Genomic DNA, 19,973 nt, shown 5'->3' with positions numbered 1-19,973 from the left:
TCTACCCTCTCCTCCTCCACTGCCATCACCTCCCCACCTCTTCCTCCTCCTTCCCCGCCTCCTCCTCCTCCTCCTCCGCCTCCGCTCGTCTGTTGACACCCGGTTGCCATGGCAGCGGTTCAGGTCGAGGTGCTCATTTTTTGGTGATTTTTGGACATATAAAAATTAAAAGTATTGTATTTCTCGGACTAATGGACACATGCTTCCCTTCTGTTTCTTTTATGGATTAATCGACTAATATGGATGGTTTCTTTGTTTCCCGTGAGATTTGCGTCGCCCTGATAGCTTATCGTGTTCTTATCTAATCGCGGAATACATATCGAATACGCCCTTGTGCTGCCCCTGCTGGCACGGGGATTGTGGCGATGCGGATGATGATAGGATGCTGCACGGAGCGGCCTGTGTGCCTGCGTTCACCAGTGCGTGTCACGTGCCAAAACCGGCCCGGCACACCCGCAAATCATGTCGTTATTACGCTTTACTTGTAGTTTATTTACAGTAGCAGGAGTGTTGGTGTATAGCTCTACTCTCTCGCTGTTCCTTTCCCACCAAGGACTCGGGCGAACTTCGGGGGAGTTAAAAACACACACCCCACCTCGCACATTATTACTCTCTCTGTCACTTGCTCACGGGGACACAAACTTGGCTGTGTGGTATAACGTTTTTTAGTTTAACTTTTCCATCAACGCGCCGGGTGAATTTCGGGGAAGAAAAATAGAAAGTGATATCACCGAGTTATAACTGACTGCCACGCACGGCCTGCATGGGCACCCACCACCTCCGTGCCTTGTCCGGCGATAATGGTTATCTGTGCGTGGCCTTGGGTGCCTTGGGTGCCTGGATCACTCTTCGCTGCCAGCAGACGGTGATCGAGGGTGAGCGAGGCATTACAGGATGGGGGGAGTGCGCCGGTGACCCTAGTCTTCTGCGCATCAGCATTGATTCTCTCTGTGGAGAATTTCGAATACTTTGACTCACCGAAATATATATTTTTACTTATGTTTACGGTGCTGCGAGGGTCCTGCCCCGCTAGTAGGAGAGTAATGGGCCCGAGGGTGGACTGTGGTAAGGACGGAACCCCTGTGGTCGTGGGATAACGGGTTGCGTGACATTTATCGTACGATTGGCAATGTGGCCTGGCTATCACGGGCCTTTTGCAGCGAGTGTGGCGGCAGTGTAGCTTCAGCGGTGTGTCGGTGCCTAGCTCCCCACCCACTGCTGCCTGTTCCTGCCGCTCCGGGAGTTGTGTATACTGAGGGTGCGTCGGGCCGGCCTGGTTGCGACTTCGGCGAGCGTTAAGACACCGGACGGGACGAAGAGAAGTGAAGAGGAGCGTTCAGCGTCCGTAATCGTGTTCCGTGACATGGTGATGATGGAAATGAGGGCGGGAGTGACGTGAAGACAGACCGCACTAAAGGAAATTAATGTGATGTGTTTGATGAATGAAAAGTGTGCATCGCGCCGGTCAACTTTTTATTTAAATCTTGCTTACTTTCTTTATTTGGGGCGCTTTGAACTAGAATGCAACGTTCATTAATTTTGTTCGTTCATTGAAAAGAATGATTGAAAAGAAAACAAAAGAAGAACTCTTATATAGAGTTGAATCGGCGTTGTTCCGTGTGGTGGGTTGTGTCAATAAGAAAATGTCATTCTCTTCATATACGAATTTGTATCCAGTTTTGACCAGTATTACCTTACTGATAACATGGACACTATGCTTGATATTAACGGTAGTAGTAGTAGTAGTAGTAGTAGTTAGTTATTATCATAGTCGTATACGCGTTCCTTTTGTTTGACTGAACGAATCGAAAGCAATTAAGTGCAAGATGTGTGAGTGGCTTTTGCCGGCGATGGTAACCAAGTGATGGAGGAATGAGGAGGAGGAGATCGATCGCCTGCTATCGAACAGGTGAAGGAAGCCAGAAGTGGGAGGAGGAGAGGGGAGGGAAGAGGCAGAAGGGCAAAGGCGCCGCCCTCAGAACACACACACACACACACACACACACACACACACACACACACACACACACACACACACACACACACATTATTCCTAAAAAAAAAAAAAAAAAGCGTGATGATTCATGTACCCCATCCCGTTTGAATCGCAAAAAGGCTCGGCGCAGCATAATGAGAGTATGTGACTCAAGACGTAGGGATGATGATGGTGGTGATGGTAGGGGTAGGGGGTGGGGGTGGGGGATAATAGTTCTGAGGGTGCTACATTGTTCCGCATACCTTTAAATTAAAACAGAAAAGCTAGGAGAGGCTGCAACACACACACACGGACACGGACACGGACACACGGACGAGTAAGCTGTATAATCTTACATGTAATTATACCGCCATAACCCGCCGCCTCACCGGTAACATTAATAAGGTCAAAGAGACATCATTAATTAATTAGGCTTACTCTGTTTACCGCGTCTATCCGAATTATGATGAACTGATTAGCGAATGGAATGGACGAAACACACACACACACACACACACACACACACACACACACACACACACACACACACACACACACACACACACACACACACGTAAGGTTCATGTGTCCTGGAGATGGAAGTTTGTATCATCCTCCCCGCCCCCCCCCGTGTGATGTGAGGCAGGGACAGGAAGACTTAGTGGCAGTGAGGATGCAAATGTTAATCAGATGAGGAAAGGGTGGAGTGGGGGGAGGGATGGAGCGTATTCCTGGAGCGTTCTATTCACCCGCACACCCACACACTCTCACTTAACCCCGTCACGCGCAGAAGGGAAGCTGAAAGAGGTGATGGTGTGAGTGAGTGGAGGTGGTGGTGTAACTGGTGGTGATCTGTCATGTATGTAGAAGATGCAGACACGACACCGGAAGCGAAGAATGAAAGATGAGAAGAAGGGTAATGTGTGTGTGTGTGTGTGTGTGTGTGTGTGTGTGTGTGTTTGGCGAAATGAAGAGTGACGCGTGTCGGACTTTTCTTATTCGTTTTATTCAAGTTAGTGTTAGCTGTTTGTGCGCACGTCTCTCTCTCTCTCTCTCTCTCTCTCTCTCTCTCTCTCTCTCTCTCTCTCTCTCTCTCTCTCTCTCTCTCTCTTCAAAACTAATAAAGCGCTGAAATGCTGCGTCGTAAAAAGGACAGCCGTTAAAAAAAGAAAAAGCACGCACGCACGCAACGAGAGAGAGAAAAAAAAGCATGCTAACTCAATACATGAAATAAAATAGAGTAAAAGTTTGATCCAATTACTGAAACAAAACATGTCGTAATTGCAGTTAATCGCATTAGCATTATTCAAAATTTTACAAGGATGGCTATAAAAATTATCGTCGGGAAGTTGGTGTGGGGGGGACTGGGGGCTCTATTGAAGGGCGAAGGGGGTTTGAAAGAAGAGAAGGAGGAGGAGGAAGCGAAGGGGGCGGAAAGGAAAAGCAAGGAACGGCTGCTCTACATTAAACTCGCAAAATGGGGAAACCTGAAACGAAGGACGGGGGAAAAAGTGGGTAGCTTGAAAGGGTTCAGCGTTAAATATTCCTGGAAGCCTGAGAAGTTTTGAAACCCAGAGAGAAACAAAAATCAGAGGAGAAGAGAAAAGCGGACAGGACGAAAGAGGGAACAAAGAAGGAAAGAGGGAAGTGGAGCAAAGACGAGAAGAAAGAGAAAAATCAGCTAGTGGGTGGGGGGAGAGGAGGTAAAAAAAAAAAAAAATAGCTCAGGAAGGGTGGTGACTCAGGAGTAGAAGGGAAAGGAAAGATACGTTGTTAATAAAGTTAGGAGAGGCTTTACAAGACGAAAATAGAGAAAGAAAAAAGGAAAGAGGTTGAGCAAATAAGACGATGTTAAGAACTTGAGTCGAAGGGGGAAAGGATGAAAGGGCAGGAGTCAGAGAAGCGAATGATTGCTGAGAAAAATGAAAAAGAAAGAGTTCCGAGGCAGCAGCAGGGAAGGAGGAAGAGGAGTTTACCTGGAATGAAAAAAAAAAAGAACGAAAGAAAAGTTGTAGGAGAGTTGGTGTCTGTTCTCTTTTCCAATTTCACCTCTCTCTCTCTCTCTCTCTCTCTCTCTCTCTCTCTCTCTCTCTCTCTCTCTCTCTCTCTCTCTCTCTCTCTCTCTCTCTCTCTCTCTCTCTCTCTCTCTCTCTCTCTCTCTCTCTCTCTCTCTCTCTCTAATGTATTCTTATCTTGCAAGTTGAATTACTCCGATAAGATTTTGAGGAAGAAGGAATGAGGAACCGAATGAGAGAGAAAGATAAAATAAATGAGAGAGGAAAGGAAGAGAAAATGAAAGAGAGAGAGAGGGAGAGGGAGGACAGACACACGGACAGACCCACAGGCCAAGTATAAAGCCCATGATCCTTATGAAAGAGTCTGCTCCAGTCTAGTCCGTTGTTTATTGCCTTCTTAGCGGATACTTGGGCCGAGCAGGAAGCCGATAAGAGGATGTTGGCGCGAGCTGTCTGTCGTAAGCTGGAGAGCCTCTTGCACGCGCTGACATGATTCACTGACGATCGATGATCTCCCGCAACATGATACTACGTGGCGTTTTTAGCCCGGTAGCAGCGGAGACCATGTTTCTTAATGGTCCCTCTAAGCGAGAAAAATGAGAAAAAAATCATCACTCACAAACCATTTCATAATATATATCAAAGCATTTGTGATCAGTTTATGTATCATCTATTTTGCGGGGTTTATTTATATCGTGGCACAGATTTGGCCCGTCGCTGCTACACGGTAAAGCCACAAATTTGGCCCGTCGCTGCTACACGGTAAAGCCACAAATTTGGCCCGTCGCTGCTACACGGTAAAGCCACAAATTTGGCCCGTCGCTGCTACACGGTAAAGCCACAAATTTGGCCCGTCGCTGCTACACGGTAAAGCCACAAATTTGGCCCGTCGCTGCTACACGGTAAAGCTAACAAATTTGGCCCGTTGCTGCTGCACTGTTATATCCGTTCGACAAGTGACAGCATCCTTTTATTCTGATCGCTCCTCGCTGTTGGACTTGATCTCAGAGGTGCTGCCAACCATGATCATTGTCTTACCCTGATATCCGTTATTCATGCACCCAGTGGAAGTATTATTGCTCGGTAACATGATTTTACATTTAGTTTTATCCGATTATTAAAAATAGAGAAAATAATATGAAACTGATGTTACCGCAAACCTTATGTATTATTTTTCTATGAACTCTTTGATCCTTCTATTTTTGCCGGGAGACTATGTTTATGAAATGTAAGGCCCGATGTACATAATTTCTGTCATCATCGCAGGAGCAACAACATGACCAATTTGCCTTTTAAATGCTTTTGAAATTATCTACGCAACTTACCGTGCAAAGAGCCAGCGTTCTCTCTCTCTCTCTCTCTCTCTCTCTCTCTCTCTCTCTCTCTCTCTCTCTCTCTCTCTCTCTCTCTCTCTCTCTCTCTCTCTCTCTCTCTCTCTCTCTCTCTCTCTCTCTCTCTCTCTCTCTCTCTCTCTCTCTCTCTCTCTCTATCTCTCTATCTCTCTCTATCTCTCTCTCTCTCTCTCTCTCTCTCTCTATCTCTCTCTCTCTCTCTCTCTCTCTCTCTCTCTCTCTCTCTCTCTCTCTCTCTCTCTCTCTCTCTCTCTCTCTCTCTCTCTCTCTCTCTCTCTCTCTCTCTCTCTCTCTCTCTCTCTCAAGAGGATAAGACAAGGTCAGTCAACCCTTAGGTCAGACTCAATAGGAGAGAGAGAGAAGAGGCCCGGGTTATCTAGGCCGGTGTATAAGCGGGCGCAGACTCCCTCGACTCCCTCACCAATTACCTGAAACGGCGGTGCATTAAGACGCTCATTACCTAGCGAGGGGGGCGAGGCGCTAATTAAAGAAGCGGACGGAACCTTGACCTTTTTATTTATTTTTTATTTTAATCCCCACGACCTCACCCTCTCTCTCTCTCTCTCTCTCTCTCTCTCTCTCTCTCTCTCTCTCTCTCTCTCTCTCTCTCTCTCTCTCTCTCTCTCTCTCTCTCTCTCTCTCTCTCTCTCTCTCTCTCTCTCTCTCTCTCTCTGTGCCGAATAATATATCTCTTTCCTTTCTCCTAAATCTTCCTGTCCATTTTCATTTCTATCTATTTCCGTTCTATCCGAAAATATTTTAAAAGCGAACTGAAAATCACTAGTTTTGCTCCATCATTTTTTTGTGCTATAGCATCTCTTGATCCTCTCAATTAATTCATATGATCTACTTTATTTTGATCAGGTATCTTCTAGTTTATCCCTTTGATCCATGTTTTAGGTGTGTCGAAATTAACAACCGACTTTTTAACTTCTAGTATTTGCTCTGCTCTGTTTGATAATAATGATAATGATAATGTTACAATGATCCGCTGTATCTTCTTCTTTTGTCTATGTTCTTTTTTCTTGTTTATTCGCGTTATACCCTTTCCCTTGTTAAAATCATGCACATTCTAAAATCGGCCCCTCCCTCCTCCCCCACCCTCCTTACCCCTTCCTTCCATTGCTCCATAATCTCACTCCCACATCAAATATCCCTCGCTCCTTCTTTTAGCCTTTCTTTTCTTCTCCTTCCTTCCCTCGTTTCCTACTCTCTTCCTCGTTCTTGCTTCTCTTCCTTCCATATTCTTACTCCTTTCTTCCATTGCTCGATATACTCCCACGTCTGATTTCCCCCCGCTCTTCTTTTAGCCTTCCTTTTTTTTCTCCTTCCATCCCTCGTTTCCTACTCTATTCCCTCCTTGCCTTCTTCCTTCCTCGTTCTTACTACGTCTCCTCCCTCCCAATTAACCCTCCTTCCCTTCCAACTTCGTCTTCCCTCGCCCCCTCGTTCCCTTATATTCTCCCTCCCTCATTTTTCCTCCTCCTCCCCTTGCGCTGCGTCCTTCCCGCCCCCTTCAGAAGCACTAATGATTGCGCTGGGCTAATGTTGCAAGGAAGTCGACCATGATGAGAGCATGAATTTGAAATATAAATATGTGGTATACCAGATTAATTAACTATTGCTGTTTTTATTATTATTGTTTAGTAGTAGTAGTAGTAGTAGTAGGAGGAGGAGGAGGAGGAGGAGGACTAGAAGGAGTTACTGTGACGAGATGAAGTAAAGAAGGAAAAGACAGCACGCTAAACATAATTCTATAGATAAAGGAAGTAAAAGAAGGGAAATGAAAGACACTTAGCACACGAAACATAAGTCTGTAGATGCAGGAAGTAAAGGAAGAGAAAGGAGACACACACCTAGTACGAGAACCATTAGTCTAGGTTAGGTGAGATGAGGGTGAGGTGAGGTGAGGTTAGGTTAGGTTAGGTTAGGTTAGGTGAGGGTTAGGTGAGGTTAGGTTAAGTTAGGTTAGGTTGGGTGGAAGAGAATTTTATTACATAGGATACACAAATTATAACACGTAGTGGGTAAGGTCAGAAAAGCATGTATATAAGTATTAGACCTCAGGGGATTGTGGGAAATGCGTGTATGTGAGTGGGTGGTAGAGAGAGAGAGAGAGAGAGAGAGAGAGAGAGAGAGAGAGAGAGAGAGAGAGCATGGTGTCGGTACAAGAGCACTGCGCCGCACTTTGAATGACCAGCAATCGCGCTCGACTCATCCTTATAAAACACAATTGCTTGATGGGCCCGGACTTTCCTATCGTGAGTGAGTCATGTATTAAAGAACGCTTGTGGTTATAGGCCAAGATTATGGTGGTGGTGGAGGTGAGGGGTGGGTAGGGGTGGAAGAGATGGAAGAGGTAGTGGATATAGAGGCATAGGCGAAAGAGAACGAGAAAAGGAGGCGGAAGTGATGATGGTGGTGATGATTATAGAAATAGATGATGGAGGTTGAGGTAGAGGCGAAGGAGAAGTGAAGTGGAGATGAGGTTGAAGAGATGGTGATGCTGAAGAAGGAGGAGGAGGAGGAAAAAGAAGTAGGAGGAGGAGGAGGAGGAGAGAGGAAAAGAAAAACGTGGAGAGAATCAGAAGTGTATGAATTAATGATGATGATGACTGTGAAAGATGATATTAATAGCGATCCTTCCTTTTTAACGACAAACAGACGTAATTGAATGCTCTTTCGGCCACCTCTTTGGATTCTTTACAGGAGCAGCGAGTAGCGGGCTTTTTTTTATTGTTGTTTCTTTATTTTTGTGTGCGCTTGTGCTGTCTCCTTTGCTGTAAAAAAAAAAAAGAGAGAGAGACAGACAGACAGGGCAACACACGGACATACGAACAGCCCTGCTTTCATCCCTTCTTTCTGCCCATTCAGCTTGTGTCTTTGTCTCCTGATTGTTTCTCAGTCTAGTTTCCGGTTACATTGTGGCCCACGTATTTTTATCCCTTCTCTCTCTCTCTCTCTCTCTCTCTCTCTCTCTCTCTCTCTCTCTCTCTCTCTCTCTCTCTCTCTCTTATCTTTGACCCCTTTCTTCTTTTTCAAAAGCCTCTCTCTCTCTCTCTCTCTCTCTCTCTCTCTCTCTCTCTCTCTCTCTCTCTCTCTCTCTCTCTCTCTCTCTCTCTCTCTCTCTCTCTCTCTCTCTCTCTCTCTCTCTCTCTCTCTCTCTCTCTCTCTCTCTCTCTCTCTCTCTCTCTCTCTCTCTCTCTCTCTCTCTCTCTCTCTCTCTCTCTCTCTCTCTCTCTCTCTCTCTCTCTCTCTCTCTCTCTCTCTCTCTCGTTTGTTCCCCTCGTGAAAGTCTCCATTCAATGTCGTGGTATTTGTTGAGTGCCAGCTAAAAAGGAAGAGTGCCTAGTGGATGCCATTGTTACGAGGCACTGCAAGGACACACGGAGCTTTTTCACTGTCTTTTTAAATTCCTCTCCTTCCCATCCCTCCTCCCCTCCCTCCCTGCTTCCCTCGGACCCTTTTATTGCTTCCTCCCATTCTTAGTTTAGCCTTCTTCCATTCCTGCTGCTTTCATTCTTCAATCCCTTAATGCTTCCTTAGATTTTTCCCTCCGTCCCTTCATTTCTCTCTCTCCCCTTCCCCTCCCATTACTACATGTCTCCTTCCATATTTCCTTCCATCAGATCACTTCCTCCTAACCTCCCTTTCCCTTTCCCCTCCTCTAACTATCTCATTACTCCATACCTCCTTTCCTTCTCACTTTCCTCCATCCCATTATATCCTCCATACCTCCCCTTTCATACTCCTTTTCCCCTCACTCCCATCCATTCCATTATTTCCTACAAGCTGTTTTATTTCAGCACTCCCGATTGCACTGTTCCCCTTATACTTCCTTTCCTTCCTTCCTCCTTCTTTCTTCCTTCCCTCCTTCCTTTCCCCTTCTAACTCAGTCCATCTTATCATCATGTCCTCCATACCTCCTGCTCTCCTCTCCACCCCTCCTCTTTTTGACCTGTCCCTCGTTCCTTCTCTTACTCCTCCATCACCTGTGTCCTTTATTCTTCCCTTCCCTTCCCTTCCTACGTTTTCATCCCCCTCCTCCTCCCTCCCCCCCCATTACCACTTAGCTCAGCACACGGCTCAGATTGTCCAATAATTAATCAGACCCCGTTTCTGGCGCACCTGTTGAGGCCGGTGTGTGGAGTCATTAGCTGGAGTGGCCGAGAAATATCAAACGTAAGCGATTCCGTGTTCCGTGACAAGGAGAGATAAAGGGGGGGGGAGGGGGCACACACACACACACACACACACACACTCCGTACTCCCTGCATCGTTATCTCTCTCTCCCGCGTGCCTGGTGCACACTGAGGACCATCCCATCTCTTCGTCGTCGCGTGACTGCCGACGGTCGTGTCTCTTAATTGGGTGGAAGAGAATTTTATTACATAATGACGTGGCCCAACGCTAATGTGGCCACCAACATCACCACCAAAACTACTGCCCCTACCACGCTCCCACCACCACCACCACCACCACCACTACTACTACTACTACTACTACCCTACTACTTCTACTACCACCACCATCAGCCCCCCCCCCCCACCACTGTTATAACCATTAGGCCTACAAACACCACTTTTACTACTACTACTACTACTACTACTACTACTACTACTACTACTACTACTACTACTTCTACTACTACCCTACTACCACCACCAACATCAGCCCCCCCACCACCACTATTATAACCATTAGGCCTACAACCACCACTTTTACTACTACTACTACTACTACTACCACTATTACCACCACCACCATTACCACCACCATCAGTCCCCCACCACCACCATTACAACCACCACCGCCACCACCATCATCAGCAATGCAATCATCATATCGCCCTCATGACCCAGGCCAGTAAAGAAGGTTGAAATGCATCATATCGCACGCCCACGGCTATCAACCCCCCCCCCTCCTCCTCCCTCCAATGACAGCTTGCAGTTCCCAGAAGAAGAAGAGCGAGCGAGCGATAGAAAAGGCGACTCTTCCAATTATTGAAATGACTGTTTGCCATTTAGCGCCGGCCGAGGTGCGTGGGAAGCGAGCGAGCGACCGAGCGAGGTGAAGAAGAGAGATATAAAGAGAGAGAAGCCGTCAATGTTTTTATTTTTATTTTTTTTACAGGTGTTAAAGCCATATCGCTCTCAAGGTCAAGGGAGATGAGCCACTAGCCGGGAACACTTGGGCAAAAGAAGAGAAAAACTATACCTTGAAAAATTAAGATGAAACATAAAATTAGGAACAGTTGCCATAAAAAAATGAATGTGTGCCGATGTTTAGTATGACGATCTTCCATCTTCCTGCTCCAGCCAAAGAAAAAGAAACTATGCCTTGAGAAAATATTGAAATGAAGCATAAAAAAAAGGAAGTTGTCATATAAAAATTAATGTGTCCCAATGCTTATTCTGACATTTCTTTATACCCAGCCAATAGTTTTTTTTTCTGATTTAAGTACTAAGTGGAGAGAGCCGTAAAAACTGGCGCCCATCCTTACGTATATCCGAACATACTGCTCCTGCCTATTACTGATGATGATGATGATGATGACAACCTACTCAGTCCCTGCGCTCCACTCCTCTGTCTTGGCTCTCTGGAGTAGTGAATAATGGACGAGGAGGAGGAGGAGGAGGAGCAAGATGGACGAGGAAGAGGAGGAGGAGGGATCTGACGAACACAACGTTTCTCCATTAGAGTTTGCAAATAGATTCTGCACTCGAGCAGTTCCCAAAGTGCGTGGCGAGGGCGGGGGGTCGCGGTGCCTTGTTAAAATGGAGTGTAGGGCGAAGAGGGTGCTTCAGTGGGCGGCCCGCATTAATCTGATCGAGACAGACTGCAGTGCCCATCGCCTAGACTCGGGAGAACGTCAAAGAAACAAAAGACAATCGGGATTCCGTCAGTTAGATAGGTGGCGGCAAAGTAGAGAGGAGGGAAGGGTGGATATGGAAGGAATGAGAATGGGTCAAGTATGAAAGGAAAGGCAGAAATTGGAGGAGTTAAATTACGCCTGAAGGGAAGAAGTGAACCATAAAATAGTCTCAAAATCCGTCAGGGAGATTTAAGAATAGAGAAGAATGGATTTAGAAAGGGAGAGAATGGGTAATAAATGAATGGAGAGAGAACGTGGGGGATTTGGACCATGAAAAAGAAATCCACGGAAGGGGATTAATAAGACAAGAGATAGGAAACACGGTCTTTGAGTAAATGATTTAATAGGCGTGTCATATATGTTCTTAGTCATCGTCGCCATTATTGTTGTTATTTGCTGTACACATGCATTCGTTCTTACTCAAACTTTCATGTTATTTTTTTTCTCTCACTCAAACTTTCATGTTATTTTATTTATTTATTTTTTTCTCACTCACTTTTTTTTTTTTTTTTTTCCTCTTCGGTTGTGGTATTTTGTTTCTCGCTGTCCCTGCTCTACCTACGGCAATCACTTTAATAACGATAATACTAATGTTAAAAAAATTAGTGTGTAGTGTTTTTGCGTCGTGGTCACTTTGATGTAGGGCTGACTCATCCGTCTCATACTTAACATTAAAATGGTTGAATTCACACCTGCTTTACCTGCACGGAAGACCTGGCTAGCGTGCAGATGTGCCTCGATACCTGGCCTTACCTTTTCCCCCCTCCCCTCCTCCTACCCCATCACCTCACAGCACCCTCCCCAGCACCCTTAATTATCACACCCAGACTCATGAACTCATCTTCACGTAAAGTTATTCACCACCACCACCACCATCCCCTCCCATACCTTGATTCCACTACCCCCACCCCTCACGCCGTAACACCCCCTCTTCTACCCCGTGACCTCCTGACACCCTCGTCCTCCACCCATCTCCCCCTCCGTTGTGACACGTTATCATATCAGCCACTTCCCGCTCATACAGTCCCCTCCCTCCTGTTCACCCCCCTTTATTTCTCTCTCTCTCTCTCTCTCTCTCTCTCTCTCTCTCTCTCTCTCTCTCTCTCTCTCTCTCTCTCTCTCTCTCTCTCTCTCTCTCTCTCTGCCATTTAATCACACTCACTCCACCTTGTGTCGTCCCCTGCAACCCCATCTCGGTTGTGGCATCTCCCCCCCCCTCCCCCCCAGACCCCTCCCCCGCCTTATCCCTCCCCTTGTTATTCCGGTTCATGCCTCCGCTCCCTTCACCCCCTTCCCTCACCACATCGCTCAGTCCCGGTATACTCAGGTCGGTATCATCAGACGCTTTCGCCTCTCGTCAACTACTTCCAAAGGCCAAAAATGAGATGGCTCGGGTTGTAATGAGTGTTCTCTTAGGCTCTTGGTACAGAGGAGGGGTCAGACTACCACCAGGACCTAAAACCACCACTCCTACGAAAGCCTTGTCGAATAATATGTGAGCCTGTGCGCCGTAGTGTTTAAGAATATGACAGTGATTGCATTCCTCATCAGTTTCACTTTCAACTGCCCATGAAACATTTAGCCTCCCCCCTTCACACACACACACACACACACACACACACACACACACACACACACACACACACACACACACCTTTTTGAGTAGGCTGCGAACGCCATGTTTCAGCCTCTGTTTTCCTGCGTCGTCTCTTTTTTTTTTTTTTTTTCGTTCTCGCCCTGCTCAGCCCACACAGGCCGCTCATCTTCCTGTGAAACATTTAGGCAGCAACCTTTACCGCGACACACCCGGAGTTTCACGACACCACCTCAGCACTTCTTCGCCGTTCGCTGTCGTCCTGTACTTGGGTTCCTCGCTCACTAGCTTTTGTTAGATTACACCTCCCTCTCAAATATTTAGGGTTATATTTTTAAACACTTAGGCGCCCAAGTTCACACATTTGACAAGGCTTTCGTAGTGTAATAAATTTTGGTTATGCATTGATTCATCTTTTGTTTCTCCATTTAACCCGTCCTCTGCGATTGGCACGGATATGGCTTTTCTGGTAGCCTGGTAACATATAGTCCCAGGTCTTTCTCTGCCTCTGTGGTGGATAGTGGAGTGTTTCCCATGTGGTATTGGTGTGCTGGATATCCCTCCCAAGGTCCAGGACTTTACATTTTTCTTCACTGAATTGTAACAGCCACTTTTTGTTCCATTCTTGTAGCTTGGTGAGGTCTTCTGGTAGGAAAGTCGTAATCAAGGGGTAAATAATACTTCTTCCCGTTACATCGTACTTTCTTAATTAACCATCTTATCTGTCTCTTTCCCTATGAAACACTTTATGGCCCCAACCTCTACCAGCATGCAGGCTGTGGATGGACACTGATTTATCCTTCGTTTCGCTGCAACATCTTCACAACTTGGCACCCGGCCTGTACTTTCATCTTCATCTCTTCTTTTATCTTCCAGTGAAACATAGAAGTTCAGCTTTTATTAATCAAAGATCGTAGATGGATATTAATTCACCCTTCGTTTCACTGTACCATCTTAACAGCTCATTCGCTCCCATCCTGTATATACATTCTTCGCCAGCTTTTCTTTTACTTTCCTTGGAGACTTTTAGAAACCCAACGTTTACTGATAAAGGCTGTGGATGGATACCGATTCACCCTTCGTTTCACTGTACCGTCTTAACAGCTCCTTCGCTCCCATCCTGTACATTCTTCGACAGCTTTTCTTTTACTTTCCTTCGAGACTTTTAGAAACCCAACGTTTACTGATAAAGGCTGTGGATGGATACCGATTCACCCTTCGTTTCACCCTTCGTTTCACTGCACAGTCTGTACACTCCTTCGCTTTCATCCTTTCCATTCTTCTCCAGTTATTCTTTTACCCTCCTATGAAACGTAGAACCCCAACTTTTATTGATGAAGATTGTAGATGGACACGAGACTCCACCATCAATATTACCTCCTTCTCCTCCTGTACGCTCTCCACCAGCCTTTCTTCCGATGTCCTGTGAAATATTTAGGCCTCCAACTTTTACTAGCAGCGGCTGTGGGTAGACTCTCACCTCTCGTTCCACCGCACCCCTCAACACTTTTTACATCTCGTCTTGTCTCAAACACACAATGGTCGGTATTATAAGATACTTTCGCTTCTCACATCAGCTATTTATAAAGGTCAAAGAGGGGGTCAGTCAGGTTCTAATGAGTGTTTCTTCAGGTTCAGGGTACAGAAGAAGGGTCAAACTGCCACCAGGGTCATAAAACTACTCCTGGAAATGCCCACAACTCCTACGAAAGAAAGCCTTATCAAATAGGTGTTTTTGGCCGTCGAAATGTCTTGTAAAACGACCCTATACCTCCTCAACCCTCTTAGCTCTTGTCAGACTTAATGCTGAAAACCCACCAACACCTCAGATTTCTTCCCCCTCGTCATCCCTCGGACTTCCCCTAACACGTCTTCGTCTTGCCACGGTGCTCTCCAACCCTCCCCATACACGAGTTCCAAGACTCGCTCGCTCGATGGTGACGAATGGTTGGGTCTTCCGGTGCAGGAACAGGATAATGACAGCCAGGGTAGCCAGCCAGCCAGCCAGCCAGCCAGTGTAGTGAAAAAGTGTACGAAAGGCGGTGAAGCGATTCTATTTTTCTTCTTTTCAGATTTCACGTGTATTCATCCCTTTTATTCATCCATACCTCTGTTTTTTTTATGTCTTAAGTATCAACTATATAAATATCTGTTTGTATACGAGATCCCGTGGTTTTATTTTATTGTGTCCTCATTCCGTTGTTTATTCATACCTTTATCTGTTTATATATATGCTTAACTATTTAACTATCTATCTACATTTATGTATCTACATCAGCCTCTCTATCTATCTATCTAACTGTCGGTCTTCGTGTCTCTGTCTGTGTCTGCCTGCCTGCCAAACCATGCATTAATCAATCCCGCATATGTTGAGTTTTAGTTTACGTTTCCCGGGTACGATAAAATAATAGGAGAAAAACCCCCTTCCCACGAAAATGTCACCGCAACACTGGCTGCTCGTCACGCCAAATTTGCATATTTCAACGTGGCGTGTGCAGCGGCCGGCGGGGAACGAGCGAGCTGGCCGTGGTGGTGCTGGTGCTGGTGGTGCCGTGAGACGCACTAACGACCCCTGGGCTTTACTGCATGCTGGCGGAGGTTTCGTTGTCATGTTCAGAAGCAGTGTGGTAGTAGTGGTGGCTGTGGGGATGGTGGTGGTGGTGGTGGTAGTGGTGGTGGTGGTAGTGGGAGCAGTTGTAAGGATGATGGTGTTGGTAGCATTAGTAGTGGTGGTAGGTGGTTGCGGTAGTGATGGTGGTAGTGGTAGGAGTGGTGACGATGGTGGTGATAGTGGTAGCAGTAGTGGTTGTGGTAGGTGGTGATGGTTGTGGCAGTGATTGGAGAGGTGGTGATGGTGGTGGTTTTGATAGGCAGAGGTGATGATGGGTGACAATGATATTGGTAGCAGCGGTTGTGAGGGTGGTGATGGTGGTCATGCTCAGCAGCTGTGTGGTGGTAGTGTGGAAACCCTTTACGTAATATGGTCAGGAATGGTTCTTATTGGGACGGAATGGTTCTTGGAGGAAGGTAGAATTTATTGTATGCTCGTTTGGGACAGGTGTGAAGACTGCATAGGATACATATTTTTTTTCTTGGGGTATTAACTGTAAACTATTGTCTCCATGTGATTGTGTATTTTAGATAGGTTAAAAAAAAGGTTAGGACAGTTTATGAGAAATACGATTTATTATAGTTCTTTCAAGGGAATGGTTTAAAACTAGCCTGTACTTGTGTGTTTTAAGACAAGTCTGGAGGAAGGAAAGTGTATTTTAGATAGGTTAAAAAGAAAAGGTTAGGACAGTTTATGAGAAATAGGATTAATTATAGTTCTTTCAAGGGAGTGGTTTAAAACTAGCCTGTACTTGTGTGTTTTAAGACAAGTCTGGAGGAAGGAAAGTGTATTGCTGGAAGAACAGTGTCAGTCCGTCAATAGGTGTGAAAAGTAATGATGTGAGAGGAACGTGTCTGAAAAAAATTAGATAGGAGTGAAGTACGGTTGACGTGTTTATTTATTTTTTTACGATGGGGGAGTGAAAAAAAAAAACTATAATGTATATGAGATGAGTACATGAGGGAGGGATGATATCAACTGCAATTAGGTCAGTCAGTCGGTCGATAGTTAGGGAAAAAAAAGCATTGTGACGAGTGTGTAGTTGATTAAATTGGGTGAGGTTGAAGGTGGCTGCATGGGGTGAGTGCGTTGCGTTAGCGAGATAATGATTGCGGACTGCAGTGTGTGTGTGTATGTGTGTGTGTGTGTGTGTGTGTGGACGAGGAGAGCGTCAGAGCCTCCACATGTGTAATTGGTACGTCTAACACCGGATGGATGTGGTGGTGGTGGTGGTGGAGAGTCTGTTAACTGTACTCTGAGGAAGGGAAGGAGGAGGAGGAGAAGGAAGAGGAAGAAGACATCTTTCGTGTGTGTGTGTGTGTGTGTGTGTGTGTGTGTATGTGTGTTCGTTCGTCGGTTTAGCATCATTATCCCGAGGTGCATCAGCTCGAGTGTTCGCTTCTCTGCGTCACTATTCACCAAACGTCGTTTCGTATAGATAACGAGAGAGAGAGAGAGAGAGAGAGAGACGTTGTATATTAAATAGATCTGCCCCTGAAGTTCCTCCACACACTACGACCCCTAATTCTTTCTTACGTTTCTAAATCAGTGCATTATGTTACCTGCCAAGCAACAATCACACATCATAGTATTCTGTTTGTTTCATAGGAGTAGCGATTTTTTTCAACCGTAAGTCTGTCTCCATTACCATACAAAAAAAAATCCTGGTAAAATCACTGGTTTACATCGAGGCTCGGCGACTAGAGGGGAAAGTGACGTCAGGGGGCGATGCCGTCACCAGCTGGCGGGCCAAGAAGCGGCAGCAAGACGATGTCCGTGACGCACGCCCGCCGCTTTAGGGCACCGCGCCACGCCCCCAGGGGAACATAATGAGTGTCTGCGGCCTCGGCGGAGTTGAAGGCTATTAATGTCACCGAGGATGATTTCCCAGAATAGGGATTACGTTAAGTAGTAATACGTGTTGTGAATCTTGAGTCAGAGCTCACGAGTATATAATTTAATTGCTGTGTCTTAGTAATTATTTGTAAGTGGATAGTCAGTGTACAGTTTTACGATGATTTAGTGGTGGCTGGGTGGCACGGGCGCATGTTCCTTACGTATGAGACACAAGTGAACGGAGGAGGGTAACTGAAGCGCGAACCGTTCTAAATTGTTGGAATACTAAACTAAACCGAGAGTGGAGAGTCAGGCAAAATCTGTAATGACGCCGCAGACGCACGCAGTCAGCGGGCAAGAAACGGCCGTAAACAGAGTTGTACGTCATGTAGGGACACGCCACACGTAGCAGCCGGGAACTATGCCTGCTGACGCTGACCTTCGTGGCTGCACCAGCAAACAAAAGCTTAACCAATATTTTTGTTTTCTTGTGCTCTTTGGAATCCACGCTTTCTATGCTTCTTTTCCATTGTCTTGAGTCACATAGTTTCCGAAACTTTATATTATAGCTTCCCGTTGTAGCGGGTGCGACTTGATGGGTTTTGTTCCCAGGTTCTCAATTATTGCCGCTGCGGCTCCTGTTTTCTCAAGGCTCCGTTGCCTTGCACTCCCGTATGGAACTAAGTGGTCAGGGGCTGCCTGGCAGACAAACACCTGCTATTATACTAGTACATTTAGTTACCATAGATCTGCGAGGGATGAAAAAAATATGCACACTATTTTTCTTCACTTGGCAATATAGATACAGATAGATAGATAGATAGATAGAGATGTTTATAAATGTGTAGGGGGCAAGGTTAAGTGGACATTTTCTGCTGTACACGAAAAGAAATTTCTATTGTATTCCCCCTCGTTCTCGTGATCAGAACACTTGACCTTGTACGAAGGAGTGGTGGTGGGGGTAAACGCATCGCTGGTGAGTCGGTGATGGCATGCGAGGCAGCTAGTGCCGGTTAGCGAGGCCGGACGGAAAGCAGCAGCATGTCCGGCAGGCCACGCCGCAGTGCCTCCTCGGATGGGGGTCTGGACGCTGCCCCGACCTACATCATCCTGTCTGACCGGGAAGGATCCAGAAAAATGGGCAGCAGGGAGGAAGTCCGCATCGTTCAGGTGAACCACAGCAAGAGAAATGAGCTGCGACGTCAAAGCTCTGGAGAGTCGGCGCCCGCGCAGGCCAGAGAAATGGAAGAAAAAGTGAGGCGAAGCAAAGAAGGCGGCCATATGAGAGACTTTGCATCCTCAAGGCGGGTAGACGAACCTCAGCCCCTTGAAGAGAGACGCTCGAGGGAGAATGGAGAGGTGAGGAGGAGCCGTGAGGGGAAGGAGAGTCGCCGCACGAAGGACAGGTCAAGCAGCAAGAGGGACAAGGAGAAGAGGAGGAGCTACCCTGGCGAGGAGAAGAGTGGCACCCGCAGGGCTCGCACGCCTCGCAGGTCCAGAAAGCTGTCCCCGGTGCGGCCCTCCTCCACCATCCCGTGGGACAACAACGACAACATTATTTACATCACCGACGACCCCTCGCCAGTGAGTATTACGAGAGGCGACGGTGGGCAGAGCAGAGGAAGGGCAGGGCACTCTACCTCGGCAGGGTCGTGTTTGTCATAACTGAAGATTTTGTCTCCTCTCTGTATAAGTGTCTTAGTTGTCATACCTATATAGTGATCTCTTTGAGTTGTTTTCGCTATATATAAGAGATCAGACGGTCGGCCCCGGACGCTTTCTATTCGAATTTTTTCTTCAGTGGAAAATTCAGATCCAAGGATGTTATTTTTAGATATGCGTATGTATATATAAAAATTGTAGATATATAGATTGTGTGTGTGTGTGTGTGTGTGTGTGTGTGTGTGTGTGTGTGTGGTGCGTTTACATGTTTATGCAAACTAAAAAATGAATTAGTTCGAAACAAAACCCGATCAAAAGATTTATTTTATAACTATTTAGCATCGTAAGATTAACGATGCATACTATAAGGGTGTAGCATGAGGTATTGCATGTTGTAGCTTTTCTTTTATTTATGAGCCTCCAGTGCTCCACCGATAGTTACAGTGAATAGCTGCCTTGTAGGTAACCAGCAGGCGGCGTGTAGAAAACGAAATGGTTGGCCAGCAACAGTCTCCGCGAGTCTCCGGTCTTGGTGTCAGGATTTCAGAACCAACCACTGGGCACCCCTCGGCCCTCACTCTGTTGAGCCATCCGTAAGGTACAGAAATGCAGGGTGGGGTCTGTGGGGAATCGGCAAACTTTTCTATACCGAGAAAAAATAAAGTTGACAGGTCATGTCCAAGAAATTTGTCGAAGTTTTTATTCTTTACATTTTTATTTATCCAAGCGAAGCAAGTGTTGCGTTATAAAAAAATAAAAAGGTTTTTTGTGGCATAAGCCACAAGCAGACTTCAGCAATACCTCAATACGTATATAAAAAAATGACATCGTGTCCATGAAATTTCCCGAGTTTTTCTCATCATTTCCTAGTGAGGTGAGTGCTGCGTGTTGATTTGTTAGGAGGTGAAAAGTTTAAATATTTTGCTTGTCGGGTAAAACCTCAAAACAATTTTACAACTGAAAAGTGTGTGTGTGTGTGTGTGTGTGTGTGTGTGTGTGTGTGTGTGTGTGTATTTACCTAGTTGTAATTTTACACGGCCTGGGCTTTACGCT

General features: G+C 46.1%; 1 protein-coding gene across 6 annotated transcripts in view; it reads left to right on the top strand.

The window, feature by feature from the left end:
* The first annotated feature begins 916 nt into the window (after nt 1-916).
* The window catches only part of LOC126993198 (disks large homolog 4-like), a 93,235-nt gene continuing 74,178 nt past the window's right edge, over nt 917-19,973 (top strand). For 2 of the 6 annotated variants that reach the window (XM_050852061.1, XM_050852062.1), the window contains exon 1: nt 16,921-18,842. In XM_050852061.1, the coding sequence (XP_050708018.1) occupies nt 18,300-18,842 (543 nt within the window). In that variant the 5' untranslated portion in view covers nt 16,921-18,299. Of the gene's footprint in view, nt 1,259-16,918; nt 18,843-19,973 lie in introns of those variants that run through there. The other 4 variants (XM_050852059.1, XM_050852060.1, XM_050852064.1 and 1 more) reach the window with 4 other exon arrangements.

The sequence above is a fragment of the Eriocheir sinensis genome, unplaced genomic scaffold, assembly GCF_024679095.1.
Source record: "Eriocheir sinensis breed Jianghai 21 unplaced genomic scaffold, ASM2467909v1 Scaffold582, whole genome shotgun sequence".
NCBI lineage: Eukaryota > Metazoa > Arthropoda > Malacostraca > Decapoda > Varunidae > Eriocheir > Eriocheir sinensis.
The sequence above is the reverse complement of the archived record's forward strand: the minus strand, read 5'-3'. Positions and strand labels throughout refer to the sequence as shown.